The sequence below is a fragment of the Cavia porcellus genome, unplaced genomic scaffold (genome assembly GCF_034190915.1).
Source record: "Cavia porcellus strain 051 isolate PalLab524CR breed Dunkin Hartley unplaced genomic scaffold, mCavPor4.1 scaffold_30, whole genome shotgun sequence".
NCBI classification, from domain to species: domain Eukaryota; kingdom Metazoa; phylum Chordata; class Mammalia; order Rodentia; family Caviidae; genus Cavia; species Cavia porcellus.
This window is the reverse complement of record NW_026947513.1, coordinates 47,014,480-47,034,266: the sequence shown is the minus strand read 5'-3', so window position 1 is coordinate 47,034,266 and position 19,787 is coordinate 47,014,480. Positions and strand designations below refer to the sequence as shown.

General features: G+C 37.4%; 1 protein-coding gene across 1 annotated transcript in view; it reads right to left on the bottom strand.

The window, feature by feature from the left end:
- Positions 1-4,891: 4,891 nt before the first annotated feature.
- Npffr2 (neuropeptide FF receptor 2) overlaps positions 4,892-19,787 on the bottom strand; it is an 89,495-nt gene continuing 74,599 nt past the window's right edge. The window contains exons 3-4 of the mRNA XM_003467532.5: positions 19,494-19,593; positions 4,892-10,407 (exon numbers count right to left, since the gene is read on the bottom strand). Of these exons, the coding sequence (XP_003467580.1) occupies positions 9,678-10,407; positions 19,494-19,593 (830 nt within the window). The 3' untranslated portion in view covers positions 4,892-9,677. The remainder of the gene's footprint in view (positions 10,408-19,493; positions 19,594-19,787) is intronic.

The window sequence follows — 19,787 nt, the reverse complement described above, 5'->3', positions numbered from 1 at the left end:
AAATAGAGATTTATAATTTTTGGAAATATATTTGTAGTAATTTTGAATCTGTAATAAATAGTTACTGATAGAAAAATACTGAGGGGAACATAACCCTTGAAAAATTTATCTGAAATTTTATTCATTATCACTACACTTTGGATTTTTAAAAGAATTTTTATTTTAAAGAGAATAAAACAAAGCAAATCATAACAGAACAATGCAAGCATAATGTCTCTTGTTTTCTTCAAAACAGTTGCCCACACCTTCACATACAATAAATGCAGACAAAACGAAATAGTATAAAACCAATCAAAACAAAATAATGAAAGCATTGTGGGACTTCAAAATAAGACAATAGGAAATTAATAATGGCTTCCATAATGTCTCTCTTTCAAAATAGCTGTCCATATCTTCACAAATATTAAAATCAAATAATAGAAAACAGACTAAAATCAGTCAAAACAAAAGAATGAAAGCATCGTAGGACTTCAAAACAAGATAACAAGAAATGAACAATGGTTGTTATAATGTCTCATTTTCCTCAAAATAGCTGTCCATACTATCACACATAATAAAATCAAACAAAGCAAAATAGAATAAAACTAATTAAACAAAAGAATGAAAGCATTATAAGATTTCAAAACAAGATAACAGGAAACCAACCATGATTACCACTATATATCCCATTATGTTCAAAATAGCTGCCCATTCCATCAAAGTAAAATCTAACAAAACATGACAGAACAAAACCAAACTTAACAAAATTGTGAAAACAATGCAAGAGTTCAAGACAAGACAGCAGGAAATTAACATTGTTTACCACTTTTCCCTCCTAGACATTTCTCCTCTATCACTGTCATAATATCTATTGGGCTTTTTGGATCCCACTAACTCCTTCTGTTTCTTATGCTGGGGTTTACCTGTGTAAGTTCAAATCATTTCTCCCATGAACGTGATCTCCAGTTGCATCCATTTATTTACAAGAGCTTCGAGACCATTCTATATTATAGCTCAGTGGCTTTCCCTTGTGTGAAAATACCATATCTTTCTTATCTACTCCACAGTTGATGGGCAAGTTATCCTTTGTTTCGTACCCTGTAGCAAGATGCAATTGTATTCTCTCCTTTGATTTGCAGTCTATGGATTTCCTTTCTGGTTAAATGGGTTTCTTGTATACAGTATATTGCTGGATCTTGTTTCATGACCCACTCTCCCTGTGCTCCTTTTTATCGCTGAATTGATACCATCTACTTTAATGTTACAACCATCATATACTGTTTTGTCCCTGCCATGCTATTTACCTGCTGCTGGCCCTCTACTTTTCACATACATTCAGTTGCCTGTCTTGTTTTGCAGTCCTCCTCTGCTGCTGTTCCTGGGACCATGGTCATCTTATGTCTCTCCCAGAATTTATTATCTTGTAAAGAAGAGGGTAGCTCAGGATGAGTGACAGTGAGGATGGCAGGAGTTACGAAACTTGAGCTCCTTGGCCAGGTGCAAGACTGGCATCTCTGTAAGTTGCAGAGATCATTCTCATAACTGAAATAAATCAGACTCACATGTAAACATTGTGTTGTCTCCTTAGTATGAGAAACTGAAAGAGGAAATAAGATCCTGAATATACAATAGATGTTGCAAAATGGGAAGCAACTGTTTACAAGGAAAGAGTAAGATGTGGGGAAAGGAGAAGAAAAGAGAAAAAGAAATACATGTGTGTGTGTGTGTGTGTGTGTGTGTGTGTGTGTGTTAAGACAGTTATACTACTAATTTCTTTTAGTTCTTTGAAAAGAAAAATTTGTGCTAATATTTTTTGGACAATTAAATGCCTATATCTTGTAGTCTGAGTAATTATAGATAAAATATGCAATGTATTAACCATTGTTCCTTTCCTATTATTTTGTTTTGAAACTTTGTTTTATATTTGTCTCTTTAAAATAAAAATTTTAAAATGTATCTAATAACTAATTTTTATTATTAGTATTTTGGTACTGGGAACCAGACTCAGGACCTCGCACTTGCCAGGCAGGTGCTGTACCACTGAGCTACATCCTCAGTCCCAAATAACTTATTAAAAAAGTGAATTACATTCATTTGGGATTGGTGCAATAAATTTACCACGTTGGTGGCACTGATAGGCACAATTCCTCTTTACTTGTCGGCTTATGACACTAAAGAAGCAAGAAGCTCTTTCCCAAGTGCAGTGACTACTTGGGCACAGGATCATAGTTATAGACTCTCCTCCTTGCAGGGGGAGAAAATGTAAGGAAAAAAAATGATCCACCAAATCCCAGCAGTCAGGCAAGACTGATCAGATAAGAAGGCCGTGGACTGACTCACTGAGACGAAGGGCTCTGCCCTCACTGACACCCTTCCTTGCTGATTAGAGGCGTCACCTGTTGCAATTCCATTGTTCTGTAGCTGGTCTCTTGCACTCACGATGGTTCTGAAGGCCTCCTTTATACTCCACAGGGTGTTTCTCAACAAACCTTTCAAAGACAATTCACATGTTATTCTTGGCACCTGCTAACATCATGCAGGGAATCAGTCCTGGGACTTGTTATCGGATCCCTCCTATCCTGCTGAACCTTCACAAATGGTACCTTGTTTTTCAAACTGTTTACATGTACCTTTATGACAAGGTACGTGTGCTATACGTGTGAATTTTCTCTCCCACACTTCACATCTTCTTCTGCTCTTTACTAAAAGAATTGATATGAATCACATTTTTATTAAGAGGCTGTTCAAGCAAACCAGACTTTCTAACCTGCTCCTGCAAATCCTCCCAGCCACTTCTTAATGCCCTCCTCCCAGACACTACCTACACTGAAGTGCTGCCCACAACAACCTCTTTTGAGTTACATGCATCCAAATTGTCTTTTTCCCATAGCTGCAACATTGCTCCAGATGTACTGGTTCACAGCAGCAGGAGGCATAGGTTCACATTTCTATAGACTGTAAGTGTAACAGAATTCCAACTGACTAAAATCATGCATTGACAGGGCTGCTTTTCTTCCTGAAAGTCCCAGAGAGAAGTCTGCTTCCTTGTCGCTCTTTGGTTTCTGTCTCCCTCCTCTGCTGCCCAGGCCGAGGGTCTGGTGCTTCTCACCCTGGAGCCCTCCAATCCCTGCAGGCAGGATTTGCTCTCCCTTCTCCATTGCTTTTCTGCTGCTAAGTGCGCTCAGGGTCAGGCTGGCCTGTCTGGACAATTTAGGGTGACCCCCCATCTCTGGATTGTTAGTATAATCATATCGGTCAAGTTTCTTTTGCCAATTACAATCATACATTCACAAACAAGCATCTAAACATAGACATCTTTAAGTAAAGAATCTATTATTCCTATTATTCCTCAGAGATGAACGTTTTGTGTAAAGACTTGAAAGTATTTTCTAAAATCAAAGCTAAGGTTGATGTAAAGAAACAGAAAAATTGGTGGTTTTGATATAAGAGAAATATAACTCCAAATTGCTGGATGTCAGATATGCTGAGTTTATGTTTCTGGAAATTGAAGAATGAATTGCAAGGAATAATGGAAGTTAAGAGTAGGGAAGATTTATTGAAAGATAGCTCCTGAGAGACAAGAGGGGTCCTGACAGTGTTGCTACTAAAGTCCTTTGTCAGGGGAAATTTATACAGTGAAGTCACAATGTGGGTCTAACTACAACCAACCTTCACAGTTAAAGACTGGTCACCTTGCTAATATTGATCCAGTAGGTAAGCAGGTCAAATAGCAGGGGTACACAGAAAGAACAAAGGCATTTTTGGGTAGGGATGGGTCCTGATGCTCTGGTCATGCACTTGGGTGACTGATGTCTATCTGGACTTTACTGGACCAGGTGATAACAACCACAATCTCAAGTTATTTCTTACTCTCAGGAAGGCATGTATGCCTGGCCACTGCATCTTCACCTTGAGCCCCTCAAAGGGGCTGAGAGTCCCTCGTTCTGACTCCCAGCCTAGCCCTGTCCCCTAGCCTAGCCCTGTCTGACTCCCTGTCAATTTGTATCTAATTTAACTGCCTGCAATAGTTCGAACTGTGTAAAGGTTAAACTGTTCTCTTCCAGTAGAATTTGGTTTAGACTACATTGCCCAGCCCCTAATGGTTGATGTCTGTGAGCAGGAGCGGCTGTGTGCCCTCCCAGATACCTGACTTAAGGACAAGTCCCTACTCTGGAGCCTCTTTTTCCCTTCCCACATGCTACAGGATGCACTCGCTGGTCAGCAGTCACCGTGGGTACAAGGGTGTTGCATTAAGGTAGAAGTGTTCAAATGACGTCTATTTCCAGCCTTCAGGAACTATATGGGCTCCATCTCAACTACTCAACTCTTCCATTGTTTCAATAAGCAAGTTCCATAAAATATACAAAAATAGGCAGAGCTGTGGCATTCTAATATAAATTTATTGACCAAAGCAAGTGCCAGGCCAGATTAGATGAAGTTTTGCTGATCCAAATCTCTAGGGGTAGTGCTGGGGATCTAACTCAGTGGCACAAGCACCTGCCAGGCATATGCAAGGTTGTGAGTGCTATCACTGGTATGGAAAAAAAAAAAAACTCTAGGGGTTATAGCAGCAGTGTGAAGGAAGAAATGTGGTTTCTCACGTAAGGTCTCCCTAATCTGGATTACTAAATTAGGAATAATTTTATCACAAATGTATAAACATCTATTTTCTTTAAAACACTGAATTTTATGGAACTTGGTCTTACATCCGTGCATAAATATGTAAACAGGGTGATTAGGGAAAGTGTTGAAGTTTATCTGATAGTCAAAGATCAGGGTTCTGAACTAGGAAATGCTTTTATAACTCACTAAGGAAAAAATTCAAACAATGCAGTCAAAATACAGGCAAGAGGCATTAATAAGGAATTAATTAAAGAGAAAGCAAAGTGCACAAAGTGAGAATCATCACAAGTGAATCAAACTGAGTAAAGATTATGTTTTAATTTTGAGTCATACAATGATGAAATAAAAGGTAAACATGGAGATTTAAGAAGTTCTCATTTATCAAACTGGCAATAGAAGCTAGTTTTATAGAATTGCAGTGAGAGCATACACGAACGATCTCTTATACCACCAACAGAGCTGCAGGGTTTGAAAATATTTTTAAGAGACATTTGAAAACATACATTAAAATATTGAGAAATTTGCATGCATTTTGGCCAAGCAGTTGTGTTTCTTGGGGGTCCATTTGGAGATAACTGTAAATATACCCCATATTAGACAAGGTGCACATAACTCATGAGTTTTTAAAATGTAAGAAGTCATACAGGTGTAGTCACATTCAATAAATAACAAATGACATTGAAACGAAGAAAACATTTTGAAGACTGTTAACATGGAACATGTTTTATACTAGAGGAACAAGAAGATTGTAAAGCACATGCTCCAGAACCATACGCTTATTAAAAGAGCACATACCTTTGTGCCAAGGTGGTAGCGATGATGGCTCTGACTAGGTGGCAGCAAGGCAAGTGATTTTCATTGTACCTCATCGACTTTTCAAAATATCTAATATTTCTTTGTAACCCAACTTATTTCAACATTTGAAATTAAAATATAGTTCATATTCATAAAAATTATAAATGATTTTAAAAAGGAAAAAATTTGTAATTATTTAATTAGTTTGTCCAACATGTCTTTATCATGTGTCTGTGATATGCCAAGCACTGTTTTGGGCACTGGAGATAAAGTGAAAAATAAGACCAAAGTCTTTGCCTGGGGATTTAATTTCTAGGTAGGGGATGCAGATATTACACAACTAAATAAATGAATTTTCAAGATAATTACAGATAGTAATGATTGCTCTAGAGAAAAGGATTCATGCTCAGCTGAAGCTGGGGTGCTGCCCTGAAGGAGGAGAGGAGGCAGACTGTGCACAGAGCCGGAGTGGGGGGTGTGCTGAGAGGGGGCATTCTGGCAAGACCCAAAAGCAGTTCGGACTTTGGCAGTGGAAGGAGCAATGGGCAGACCTGCAGTGTGAAGGATGCTAGGAAGGGTTGAGGGGCAGAGAAAATAAAGTGCACTAGCCTTGGTAAACAGTTTAGATTTTTCCTAAAATGCAACTGTTGATGGCTTTGAAGCAGGGAAATGATATTGAATTTTGGTTTTGAGAAAGATTTTTCTGCCTATTGTTGGTTACAGATAGGTCTAAATATATGAAAAGAAAAAACTATATTGTGGGTAAATGGTCAAGGATTGGAAGAATACAAATCAGAGACTCAAAACAATTGTCAACTATGGAACACTAGTAATCAAATCAAATTCAAATGATTTTTTGTATCTTAAGCAAATTTGAAGAAATTTAATACAAATCAAGGAACTACAGGAGAGGCAAGCACAAAATTTGTACAGTACATCTATGGTTTTTTGAAAACTGACTTAATGGTATTTGTAGAAGTGCTACAAAATGTCCCAATAATTCCTTTACAAGGACATGAGCACTCTTGGCAAAGATGCATGTACAGAGTTTTTAGTGTTAGAATAAGAGGTTAATCTCTTTTTCCTTAATAGAGAGATTATTTGCAATTTCGTTCTCTTCTCTGTACCATTCTATATTTCCCAGAAACTCTGTAAATAGCTGAATGTAGTGTTACAGTCCTGTAATCCTGGCACTCTGGGAGATTAAGGCAAGAATTGCGAAAGCTTGAGCCCAATCTTGATAATTTAATGACTTAGTGAGATCCTGTCTCAAAAAAACAAAACAAAACAAACAAACAAAAAAACTCCCCCCAAAACAACTTCTTTTTCTTCTTCTTCTTTTTTTTTTTTTTTTTTTTTTTTTTTTTAACAGAGGGCTGAGGATTTGACTCAGTATAAAGACCCTTGGTTTCAATCCTTGGACTGGAAAAAAAAAGCTGTAAGTAATGAATATTATTTTATAATACTTTAGGTTTTATTTTTATAATCAGAAAAATAGTTACAAGAAAGTAAAAAGCCCAGAAAAAATTCATTATAACCCACAGATTATATAATATAAATTAAAAAATGAGGTTAAACAAAAAGTTTTGAATTGTATATAGTTGAGTTCCAAATTCATTTTCTATTTCTCAAGCTCATGAATTTAGGAAATCCAACTACTTTTAAATTGAAAGTACTCCTCTGTAAAATGAGATATATACTATATATACCAAGGAGTGCTTTCGTAAGGGTGAGGGAACATATTAAAATTTACTTAGCATGATACTGAAATTATTATACTCACTATAATCAAATGATCAACAATCTAGCCCTTTCTGAGTAACAATAACTCTGTGTTTTATTTTACATACTTGTTCCCATCATTTATACTTGTAGCCTACCAAGTGAGTTACTTATTCTTACCTTAGAGATTAGAACACTTGTCCCAAGTCCTAAACTTTCAGTTTAGGAAAAATTCTATATGAATCTGGAACCCACACTCTTATGAGATTATGGTTGATCAAGATATTTTAGTTTTCTTTATCTTCTACCTTTGTCATTCCAGTGCATGAAAAAGCTTTTCTTCGTATGCAACAGGTGTGCTAAAATCTTTGGGCAGAAGCCTATTAGTTCAGCATTAGATCTTCCCCTTGAGCAACTCACACCAGCTTTTGCCTGTGGCAATTTTTCAGCATCTATGTACTGACTGTGACCAAGTGTGCCCAGGAGTTCAAGATGAGTGAGGTTTAATTCCATATGCTCTTCAAAATTCACTAGCTGCAAACGTAAGCTGCAACGGCTACAAGTTAGGCTGTCACATAAGAAATATACAAGGCCTACGACCAATCACATCTGGTGCAAGAACACAGAGTGATTTTGTAAATCAGGTGGCATTTGAGTGGACCCTGCACAAGGGATGGATAGGCAAATGAGGTGAGTTTGAAATAGAGAAAAGTGATCAAAAAGAAAAGCCCATCTGGGCTGACCATCTCAACTTGACTGGAGTTTAGCAAACAGCTCTGTCAGTGCAGCTAGTAGGCAGGGCTAGAGCCTTGGTGTGTCTGCACATGTTTTAACAGGCAAGAGCTTCCACGAGAATCTCAGTCAGGGAAAAAATGAGCTGTCGACTTCAAGAAGACAGCTCTGCCAACTATATAAAGAGGTGCAGGACGCAAGGCTCAACACCAGGATAAGATTCAGTGAGAGATTCGGCCTCTGTTGGGAAAGAAAATCAGGGAGCAAGGCTAAGCAAATGAGAGGCGAGGGCCAAACACTCATCCGGGTGAGAATGCACACAAGCAAGTGAGACCTGCTTCCACGTGTAAGTACACCAACTGCAAACAGTACTGTATTTCAGGAAATCATGGTGAGGAAACTGTCAAATTATGCATTTAGATTTCAAAAAGTTGCCCTTCCTGATTGCAGGGTAACACTTGTATATTCAAATATGACATAATTCAATTCAAGTAAATTTTATCCCAAAGGTCTTTTGAAAGCTTTGAGCTTGAACCACATAGATGGCTAAAGAAAATATGATAGTTTCATGTCCAGAGATTTATTCTTATTTGACAAACAAATTATTCTGTTACAATTTCCAATTTTCCTGGGGCCTATCTCACCCCAGATGAAAGTAGCATTTATAGTGATTATCATTACACAATTGTAACATAGCAGAATCCAGAGTTGACAGTATTCTTTTTAACCACAGTACTAATTTATTAAGCCTTGAGTGCTTAATTAAATGCTGTACCCAGTAGGAAACTTGGGATGATTGTTCATACTCTTTCTGTACACTATGGGAGTTCCATGTAACCATAAATGTCTCTGATAAGTACATTAAAGAAGTATCATTCTTATGCCAGCTGCTGCTTGATTAAAGGATTTTCTTCTTTATATTGGTGCTTCTGCTAGAAGGATGTTGACTGGAGGTTTTTAACAGATGTGGGCTCAGCTAGATCACAAACTTTAATTAAAATATTAAAAACCTAACAGTAACTTTTATGGAACAATATATATGCTTCCCAATTTAATCCTTTTTAAAATTGGAAAAAAAAACTTTTAAATCTGATGAAATATGTGTCCCTTTATTTGATACTGGGGTTCTAACATAGGTGAAGTCACTTGTGACATAAATAACCAAAAACCTGCAATATCTTGCTTTTAGATTGAGGCAAATGAACTGATAAAGATAAGAAAAGTGATAGCAAAGAATTCCATGTGATATAGTACATTTCTTAGGAAATTAAGTACAGACAGAAACACAAACAAATCAGTAAAGTCTAGTCTAAGTTTTCAGATCCAAAGTCAAAGCGAGAATTGACAAAATGGACTTACACGCGAAGTGCTCCCTGCCCATCACCGTTTGGGAAAGATGAGTGTTTGTGTTGCACACAAGGTACATGAACACATACACATGCCTTGCACATAAAAGGTTCAACTGAGAAAGGTCAGGCTTTGAGAAACCTCTTAGAAATAGATATTTTCAGGCACATGTACAAGTCATTATATATTTTATACATCGTAAGACTCATTTTATGAAGAGACCAGTTTTGTTCACTATTTAAATTTTTGCCAAAAAGCTTTCAATAAATGATTTCTGTAGAACATCAGAAATAATTGAAGTACGAAACCACAGAAGGCAGTGGTATTTAAACTCACAGCCCACAGAAGGGATGGGATCATCACACTGTGGCATTTCACATCTCATTCCTACTGGAAGCGTCTCTCAAATTTCCCCTTCTTAACTCTCCTGCTCCGTGTTTTCAACACTTTCCATAGAGGGAACTCTCTGTATGCAGGCTTCACAGCGAAGGCTGCTGGACAAGTTGACTGGATGTGTTTACAGCCATGTTGTTTTTAGCTCTTAGAGCAAAGGCTTCCTTGAGATTTGATCTTTTTTGGCAAATTTGGAGCTGGAAAGTGTCTTGAAAGCCACGGCGAAAATTCTCATTGAAGAAACCATAAACAATGGGGTTGACACTGCTATTAGAGAAAGCCATCCAGTGAGCAAAAGGGTAGATGTAGACATTAATGACCCGCAGCTCACTGGGAGAAAGCTCAGCATAGTCGGAGAGCATCATCAGAGTCCACAGCGGCAGCCAGGACAGCATGAAAAGCAGAGCCACCATCAGGAGCATCTTGACAACCTTCTGCTTCTTCTTAGACACCACGTGCCACTGCTCCTGGCTCCACTTGCTGGTGTGGGGTGCCGTGTTCCTGAAGAGTGAAATCCCAACCCTCCCGTACATGATGACAATGAGGAACAGAGGAGCCACATAGATGGTGGTAAACAGCACAGTAGTGTAGATCTTTCTCATTTCCCGGTTGGGCCAGTCTTCCCGGCACCAGTAGACTGGGCTGGTTTTATTCTGGGAGTGGAGCATCACATGATAATACTTTTCTTCCTGTGTGTGTAACATTGCTGCAGAGGGTGACATGATGGCGATGGCCAGCACCCAGATGATCACAAGGATGACAGATGCTGTCTGGATAGTGAGCTTCGGTTTAAAAGGGTAGACCACACACCGGAATCTGCAAGCAAAGGCACCTATCAGTGAGACACTGGTTCACAACTCCTGAGAAAGATGTGAATCATATTTAAGCAAACAGGTGAGGACCTCCTGCCCAACGTGCCATTAAAGCATGGAAAGTGACTGTTGGTGGTACAGAGGCATGCATTTCCATCTGTGATATATAAGATAGATTTTAACTGAAAATCTGAACAAGTAGAATGTAAAGTGGCATATAGTGAATAAGACCAATTCACACTCTACTTCAGATTTTGCTCCATTGCGTGTGTGGGCTATCACTTTAACACCTCTGTTTCAATGGGAGCAAATAGGTGTTTAAAAGGCAGAACTCGTGCCCATTCTTATAACGGATTATATTAGCATGTGTGTGCAATACAGAATAGTGATGTGTCTTTTGGAGAATTCCTACATCCATATAACATATCTTAGCTGCTTTCTATCCTTGTGCTCTCTCCCACCATCCATTCCCCTATACATCTCCAGGAGTCTGCCTTCTAGTTTCTCATAAACTTAGAAAGTTAAACATCATCTTTTATCTCTCTTTTTTTATTTTGAAGAGAATAAAATCAAATGAGGCAAAACAGGATAGAGTCAATCAAAACAAAAGGATGAATATGGTACAGGACTTAAAAACAAAATACAAGGAGATCAACAATGGCTACCACAATACCTTTTGTTATCTTCAAAGGAATTTCCCATATCATCAGGTATAATAAGATAAAACAAAATAGTACAGAATCAAATCAGTAAAAACAAAACAATGGAAACAAAAGAATATAACAGTAAAACCACAATGGGTACATAAAGCATCTATTGTCTTCAAAGTGGTTGCCTATACAATCAGACATGATACAATCAAACAAAACAAAATAGAACAAAATCAGTCAAAACAAAACAGTGAAAGCAATACAGGACTTTAAATCAAGCTAATACAAAATCAAAAATGGTTCCCTTAATATATATCATCTTTTCTCCTATGAAAAACCTAAAGCATTTATGCAAGATTTTAATACACGTAGTTTGGCCTCAGAGCTCACGATCTCAGCTTCTGCTCAGATGCTTGGTAGGTGGCTCGCTCTGTTGGGCTTCAATAGTCTTCATCAACAAAACATTTCTTCTTGATATTCTTGTCTGCCCCCCAACCTGCAATCCGTGTACTTGACCATGAAACTTGCTTTGACAAATAGGATATTAGCAAGCCTGTTTCACAGGTAAGGCTTGTCTTTTTTTTGGAATGGTACCTTTTAAAATCCAAGTTCTAGGATCCAAAAAAACTAAAATTAGACTTGAGGGAAGACAGATTGATCATTTTGAATGGTCTAGCCACAGCTTTAGTCCCAGGGTAACACTGCAGTATGGTGACTCCAGCTTTAACAAATGGAGCAGAGGAAACACAAAGAGGTGTCCGTTACACCACAGAATCAAAGAGATGATACAGCATCATTTGTGTTAAGCCACCTGTGTGTGTGTGTGGTAACTGCTTTCACAGCTGTAATAGTCTAAGAGTTTCCATTATGTGATCTGATTATAACCTTCCGGACACTCTCTGTCCTCAGGTGAACAAGTTAACTGACATCAGTAGGCAGAACATACATGAATCATCTGACTAAAATTTTGTTATTATTCATACTTATTATGCTAATTATCCTCACATCATTATATAACCCTATCGATCTATATTTATTTAAAGTCATTACCTAATTTTTGATTTTCAGGGTGATTCTGTACAATTAAATATTATAAAAATTACTACTTTCCTGATATGCAGGTAAGGAAATTTAGAGCTTGAAGTGGTTGAGAGCAACTCCAAATGTGACAGATTTTCAGAAAATGACTAATTAGGTTGGGCTTTGACTACTCTTTTGTAATTCTTGTAACTCATTCTTTTGTAATGTATTCCTTCCTAAACTCTAAGATTTTCTCTAACCTTTTGAGCAATGAATTCTCCCTTTCACTCATGTTTAAATTATGAGTAGCTTCACAGAGACAACTGTAGTCTGCTTTTTATGTATCAGTCAATGGTATTTCACATACACAAAGGTGAACAAGATGAAGAGAGGAGAAATGTCCTTGCTGAGAAACAATTAAAATGTCATGTATATAGTTACTAAAATCGTGTTAGAAGTGTTTGGCTTTCATCCAGAGAAAATCAAGGTCCATTGAAGAATTTTACATGGCACCAGGAAGATAATGTTGCAGCATTATTTTTAAAATTTTTTGAATCTTATAGAAAAAAGTAAAACAGAATTTCATAACAAAATAATACGAGAATAGCAATATTTAATACACTGAATACTGTCAGAATCAAAGAAGTTACTCAAAGTACAAGATATGAGCATAATTCTCCAATTAATGCTCGCACAAATCTTTCCTTTCAATGAACTAAGAGACACTAATAATATAGCTAATCAGTATTTTTCTGTCTTTTCCTTCTAATTTCCCTCATCCTAGTTCCTTTTTTAAAAAACAATTTCTTCCCATTTCAAAATACCTATTGTACATTGTAGATCTTATTTACTCTTTCGATTTCTCACAACTGGGATTCAATACAAAGTTTACACACGAGTCTCATTTATTTCACTTATAGTTTTGGTCTCAAGTTGCATCCATTTACCTATAAAAGTCCCTAATGTTTCATTCTTTATGACTGAGTAGTAATCCATTGTATGAAAAGATCACATCTTTTTTATCTATTCCTCAGAAGATGGGAACTTGAGTTGTTTCCAAGATCTAGCTATTACAAATTGCCCTGCTACAAACATGGGTGCACATATATCACTGTGGTTCAATGTTTTTAATTCTTCTGGGAATATATCCAGAAGATACACTGGTCACATGTGACTTATAATCCTTGCTTTTTAAGGACTGCCCATACAGATTTCACAGTGGTTACATCAGTCTGCAGTTCCACCAACAGTGGAGAAGGGTTCTTTCTTCCCCACAGCCCCTCCAGCATTTCTTATTGGTTGATTTCTGGATGATAGCCATTTTTTTATATTGAACATTTTCTCATATATTTATTTGCCATTTTTATTTTTTATCTAACAATTCTGTGTTCATCTCAGATGCCCATTTTTGGATTGAGTCTTTGAATTTGATGAGGGGATCTGAATTTTTTCAATTCTTTATATGTTGTAGAGAGAAATCCTCTATCTAAAAGACCATTGGCTAAAATTTTTTCCACTCTGATGGCTGTCTTTTCACTCTATCGGTAATTTCTTTTGCTGTGCAAAAGCTTTTTAACAAGCTGAAATCCTAACTGTTGATTCTTTGAAGCCTTTTCTCCTGCAATTTGGATTTTATGACTCTCTGGCTACACCTGTGTCTTTAAGATTCCTACCTACTTTCTGTTTCAGTACAATTAGTGTTTCTATTCTAATATTTACATCTTTGATTCATTTTAACTTTAGTTTAGTGTATGTTGCCAGATATGGATCTAGTTTTAGTCTTTGTCATGTAGAGAGCCAGTTTTTTCCACTGTCATTAACAAGGCTATCTTTCCTCCAGTGAACACATGTGGTCCCTTCATCAAAGATAAAGTTGTTGAGTGTATTTCTAGTAGTGTCTGTAACTTGTTACCTGTTACACTGATCCTCAGGTCTGTTTCTTTGCCAGTACCATGCTAATATTATCATGGTAGCTTTGTAGTATAATTTCAAGTCATGGATTGTGACACTTCCTGCCTTGCCTTTGTTGCCCAGGATTGCCTTTCCTATTCCAGTCTCTTTTGCTTCCAAATGAATTTTAGGAGTGTTTGTCTAGTTCTGTGAGATATGCTAATGGTGTTTTGATCAGGATTGCATTAAATCTGTATAAAAGTTTTGGGAGTATGGCCATTTTCACTAGGTTGGCTCTACCTATCCATGATCAAGAGATAACTTTTCATTTTCTAATATTCTCTTCATTATCCTTTTTCAGAGTAACTGATACATGGATCTTTTACTTCCTTTGTTAGATTGATCCCTAAGTATTTCATTTTGGAGATGCCATTGTGAAGGGTGTGTGGTTTTCTTGATTTCTCTCTCAGTGAGTTAATTGTTTGTATACAGGAATGCTATTGGTTTTTGAGTACTGACTTTATATCCAACTGTAGTACTGAAGTTGGCTATTAAATCATAAAATATTTTGGGTTTTCTAAGTACAATATCATGTCATCTGCAAATAATAATTTAATTTCTTCCTTTACTATCATTATTATTTATAATTCTCTTGTCTAAATGCTCTGGATAATGTTTCCAGCATAATATTGAAGAGGAGTAGTGATAGTTGACATCCTTGTCTTGTACTTGATTTTAGAGTAAAACTTTGAGTTCTTGTCCATTTAGTGTGATGTTAGCTGTTGGTTTTTCATTGATGGCTTTTATCAGATTGAAGTAAAGACAATCTAGTCTAATTTCTTGTAGGGATTTTTATCATGGACGACTGCTGACTTTATCAAAAGCTTTTTCTGCACCTGTTAAGATGACCATGTGATTTTTTTCTCTTTGATTCTGTTAATATGGTGTATTAAATCTACTGATTTGTATATGTTGAACTATCCTTGCATTCCTGGAATGAATCCTACTTGGTCATGATATATATTCTTCTGATGACTTGTTGCATTCTATATGCTAGTTTTTTTATTGAGGATTTGTGCATCTTTGTTCACTATGGAGATTGGCCTGTAGTTCTGTTTCCTGGTTGGGCTTTTGTCTAGTTTTGGTATCAGGGTAATATTTCACTCCAGCAATGAGTTAGAGAGAATTGCTTCCTTTTAAATTTCATTAAAGAGTTTGAGGAGTATTGGCATTAAATGTTAAATTTGTTGTATAAGTCAACTTTCTGTTGACTTCTGTCAGGCCCTGGATCTTCTTTATTGGTAAATTTTTAATTACATTTAAAATTTTATTAACTGATATTTGGTTATTCCGAATTTTTATATCTTCTTGACTTGGTCATGGCTAACTGAAGTTCTGTATGCCTCGCTTACTTACTTATCTATACAACAGATTCTGTTCCCATGCTTGGGCAATTTTGTACAATTACTTCTGTTAATAGTCTTTTTATGTCATTTGTATTAATTCCTGTTATTTTCATTGATACCTACCAGTTTCATGTTATTTTTCTTTGCATTGCCTTGCAGTTGATGAATTGTTGTTTCCTGATCTTTTGTTATTTTTAACATCTGTTTTTTCGTGATTCCAAGCCATGGCTGAATCCTTCTGATTTTCTCTGTGTTTCCTGGCTGCCATCAGGCCAGCAGCTTTTGTTCGCCCTTCCCTTCCACACTGACACTTGTGTGTTGCAGTCACACCTAAATGAGGAGCTATTAAGCCAATCTTCAAGTAGTGAGAGTCAGGCACTTTTTCTCAGCAAAGGAAAACATGACTAGTACAGAAAACTGATAGGAGAGTGTGCTCATTTCTCTGGCTGCACCTGACGTGTGGTTTTGAAACTTTTACAATTTGTCTTCTGCAGGACTTTAGAACACTTTAGATATATGGACTAGAGAAGCTCTAGAATGCTATAAGCATAGCCCAGTAGATATTTCTGGTAGGAGACATAAATGTTGACAACAATGCAGACAGTGAAGGCCAGGTTCAGAAGGTTTCAGTTGGCAAAGAGGACTCCGTTGACAATTGCACTAGAGGGCACATGTGCTATGCTGGGGCAGGAAATTCATCTATATTTTGCCAGTGTCCTGAGTCTGTGTGGGAGACAGATTAAAGGCAGTGATTGATCTGATGGAAGAAATTTCAAGGCCGCCCAATATTCAGGCTATGGAATATGTACTGTTGAATATCTTTTTAGTAAGATAATGAGAATTAAAAACAAAAAGTAGACCTAAAAGATGTGAAAAGTTTCAGTTTCATCAGAAATGAATACCTACAAAATTGGGGCCAAAATAAGTGTGGTTTCCAAAATCAGCATTAAAAAGAAGCCAAGGACTTTACCACAAGGCATTAGGAAAAAGCTTGAATGCATGTCAGAAATTGGCCAGATTCCACCCACAGCAGGTTCAAAGGTGCAAAAGAATAAGCTCCTTTGAAATTCCTTGCATAAAGAAGACAGCCCCAGGGCACCCTGCTCACACAGGGCCACCCAGGCAAGTGCTTCTGAGAGTTCAGCTTCTAGGCAATCAGAAGCTACTGCAATTATGAACTCAGGATGCCAGGCTACTGCTTGAACTGGTGACAGATCGTGGCGTTAGTCATGTTGGTTGTTTTTCAGGCATGCAGAAGCATAAATTTTTGATTCATGGAAGCTTCTATCCAAATTTCAAAGAAATACCTGGAAGGCCAGGCACTGTATCTCTTTTAGAGTGAAGCATGAAATTGTGATAGTGAAGCCAAAGGAACAGCAGGAGATTGGAGATGCCAGGAGTTCAGAATGTCTTCTGCAAAACTGCAGGAAACTTGTAGGGCTGCGAGGCCCCTGAGTTCATGTCTCACTGCAACCTGACCCAAGTGGTGAACACCCACTGCAGACTTCAATGTTTGCACTGCTGGGCTGATTTTTGGTCTTGCTTTGATTATACTTCTATCCTTCCCTTTTAGAATAGAAAGGTTTACTCTGTGCCTTTCTGTGTTGGAAGTACTTAATGCTACACCCTAGCAAAAAGAGCTTCCTAATGTTTATATGACAAAAATATCTGTAACACGGCGTACTGTTCTGTATGTGTTTTTCTTTGCCCTCTCTGGGTGACCTAATTGATAGGTTAATCAATGCTCTCCTCTGTAAAGAATTGTAAAACCTATCCTAATTGATATGTCCTCTTCAAATAACAGATGTGGTGCTAAAATAAGCTAACAAAGGATTGTTAATTACTGCTAGGTTTCTCTGTTCTCTGCTAAGGAAAACAAAGGTCTTCCTCGTTAGCAGATTTCCTGATTCATGCCCATAACCCCTTACTTTGTAAATTGTGATATGTACTTAAAGACCACAAGTATAGAGGAGCAACACACAGCTTTTGCAATCTCCAACTGCACTGTGTCACTGGGCCCAGGATAAAATAAATCAGCACTGCTTTTTTAAAATAGATTTTTGCCTCATTTTTTGAACTTGAGTTTGGGGGCTCATTTGTGGATTACAAGATTTGGAGGCTCACTTGGGATTACTGGGGGACACCTCCAAATTATTTTTTCACCGATCGATCAGCTAAACATCTGTAAGTATTTGGGGTTTTCTGCCTGTTTGTAATCTGAGTGTGCATATTTGTAGCTGCAGATAAAATGAGACAACTTCTGCTGGGGGCCTTTTTCCCCCTTATGTATTTTAGGGCTTTTGGGGTCCATTCATAACTTTGGGCCTGTGTGAGTTTTTTTTTTTTTTTTTTTTTTTTTTTTTTTTTTTTTTGCCCCTTTGTAATTGGATGTGCGCAGTGACTGCAGACGAGCTAGGGCTCCTTCTGCATCAGACTCCGGGGACTATTGCCCGCTTGTAATGTGGGGGCTTACGCCCATGTGTAGGGCTTAGGCCCGTGTGTGTGGCCTAGGCCTGTGTGGGGGACCTATGTCTGTGTGGGGTGTTGGGGCCTGTTTGTGTTCCTTTAGCTTGTCAAACTGGGGACAGAAAAATCTTCGTTTGTGTCTTTAATGTTGGTCTTGTCTTTTGTGGCACCTTGTTTAATGTTCTAGTCCTCAACTGATTACTTGCAACCTTGGCATGCCTTTTAAAAAGTATCTTTCTTTCTGGCTAAAATGTGAATATATGTGTACATATATATGTATATTTATGGTTTTTAAAAATCATATCAACTTTACCAAGTAAAAACCAAGTCATATAAACATAAGGAAGCTCTTTTTGCTAGGGTACAGTACTTAATGTTTAAAATTTTACAGGTAGTCAGAGCTAGCAGTTCGCCCTGAGTAGCAGGAGGCTTTGGACTTAACTTTTCAATACTGCTAACCCTTAGAGAAGGACTAAATAATTTTATAGCATTAAATGAATATGAATCTTTTAGGGCCAGAAGTGGGATGTTATGGTTTCATGTGTCCTCCACAGTCTCAATGTATGTTTGGAAGGTGAAAGTTCAGTAGTTCATGTGGTATCAGGAAAAGGGACCTGGATGGAAGGGTGGCTCATAAGGGACATCACCTGGACAGGCATATTCTTGTCCCCACCTCCTTCCATTTTGTTCTCTCTTCCTGGATGCCACATGGCAAGCAGCTATCTTCTTCCACGCACTCCCAAGATACCATTTCCGCTTTGGAGCTAACCCACGTGGAAACTGCCAAATCACAAAACTAAATCTTTTCTCTTTTAAATTCTAGGTATCAGGTTTTTTTTTTTTTTTTGTACTGGGGCTCAAACTCACAGTCTTGCAACTTGCCAGGCAGGTGCTTATGCCACTGAGCTAAATCCCTAGGTCTGGTCTCAGTAATGGGACAGCTAATATAGTAGTGTAAAAATAGAAACATATAAATTTGATAATTAAATAGAATCATAGTAAGATTAACAATATGTAGCAAATTCAGACATCATTAATCTCTTATTTAATGTAAATCTTATATTTTTGGCATACATTGAATGATATTTAAATTCTATTTTCTTAAAACTATAAATCAAATGAACAAAGAATATGATATACTCTTAGAAATAAGTTAAAATGTCATGTAAATAATTGTGTAAATATTTGAAATGATCACCCTGAAAAAGTCAGGAGTCACCATCCCACCCCTCTGCAGGAAGAGTCATTGCTGTTAAACATGCCTGCTCACTACATGACCTCTCCATTTGCTCCTGATTTAATCAATTTTACTTGAGGAATTAATCCTATTGGTTGATCACAGTTCTGTCCCACCTTATGCCTGCCTTGTGAGTTCCCATTTTTCCTTACTTTGGATCCATCTCACCTCACGATTTTACTCTATAAAAGTCCCTAGAAAAGACAGTCTTTGGCAACCCACTCTGGACCCCTTCTGTCTTTCTCCCAGACAGATGCTTTCTTTCTCCAATAAATATATTCCACTCTTAACCTCCATTGTTCCTAAATTCATTCTTCAGTTTTAGAGAACATGAACTCATACTGGACATGTGGTAGGTTGGGAGTTTTATTCCCATATATCATATCCATTTAGCTGGATTCAGAATATCGTGATAACTCACCTGTCCACTGCTATTCCGACTAAAGTAAAGACTGAAGCTGCAACTGATACTCCCTGGACCAATCCACTGGTCTTGCACATTGTATTTCCAAATGGCCATCCTGAAAGGGAAATGGAGCTGTATTTGAAAAGATCACTGTCATTGCACTGAGAAAAGGAATGGAAATATGTAAATCAAAAATAATGCAACCATGTTCTTAACTGGGGTCATACAATAATTAATGTCTTCAAGTATTTTCACTAATTTCTCCAGAGCCCCTTTTCAGTACTCTAATGATTATGTCAAAATTTACAG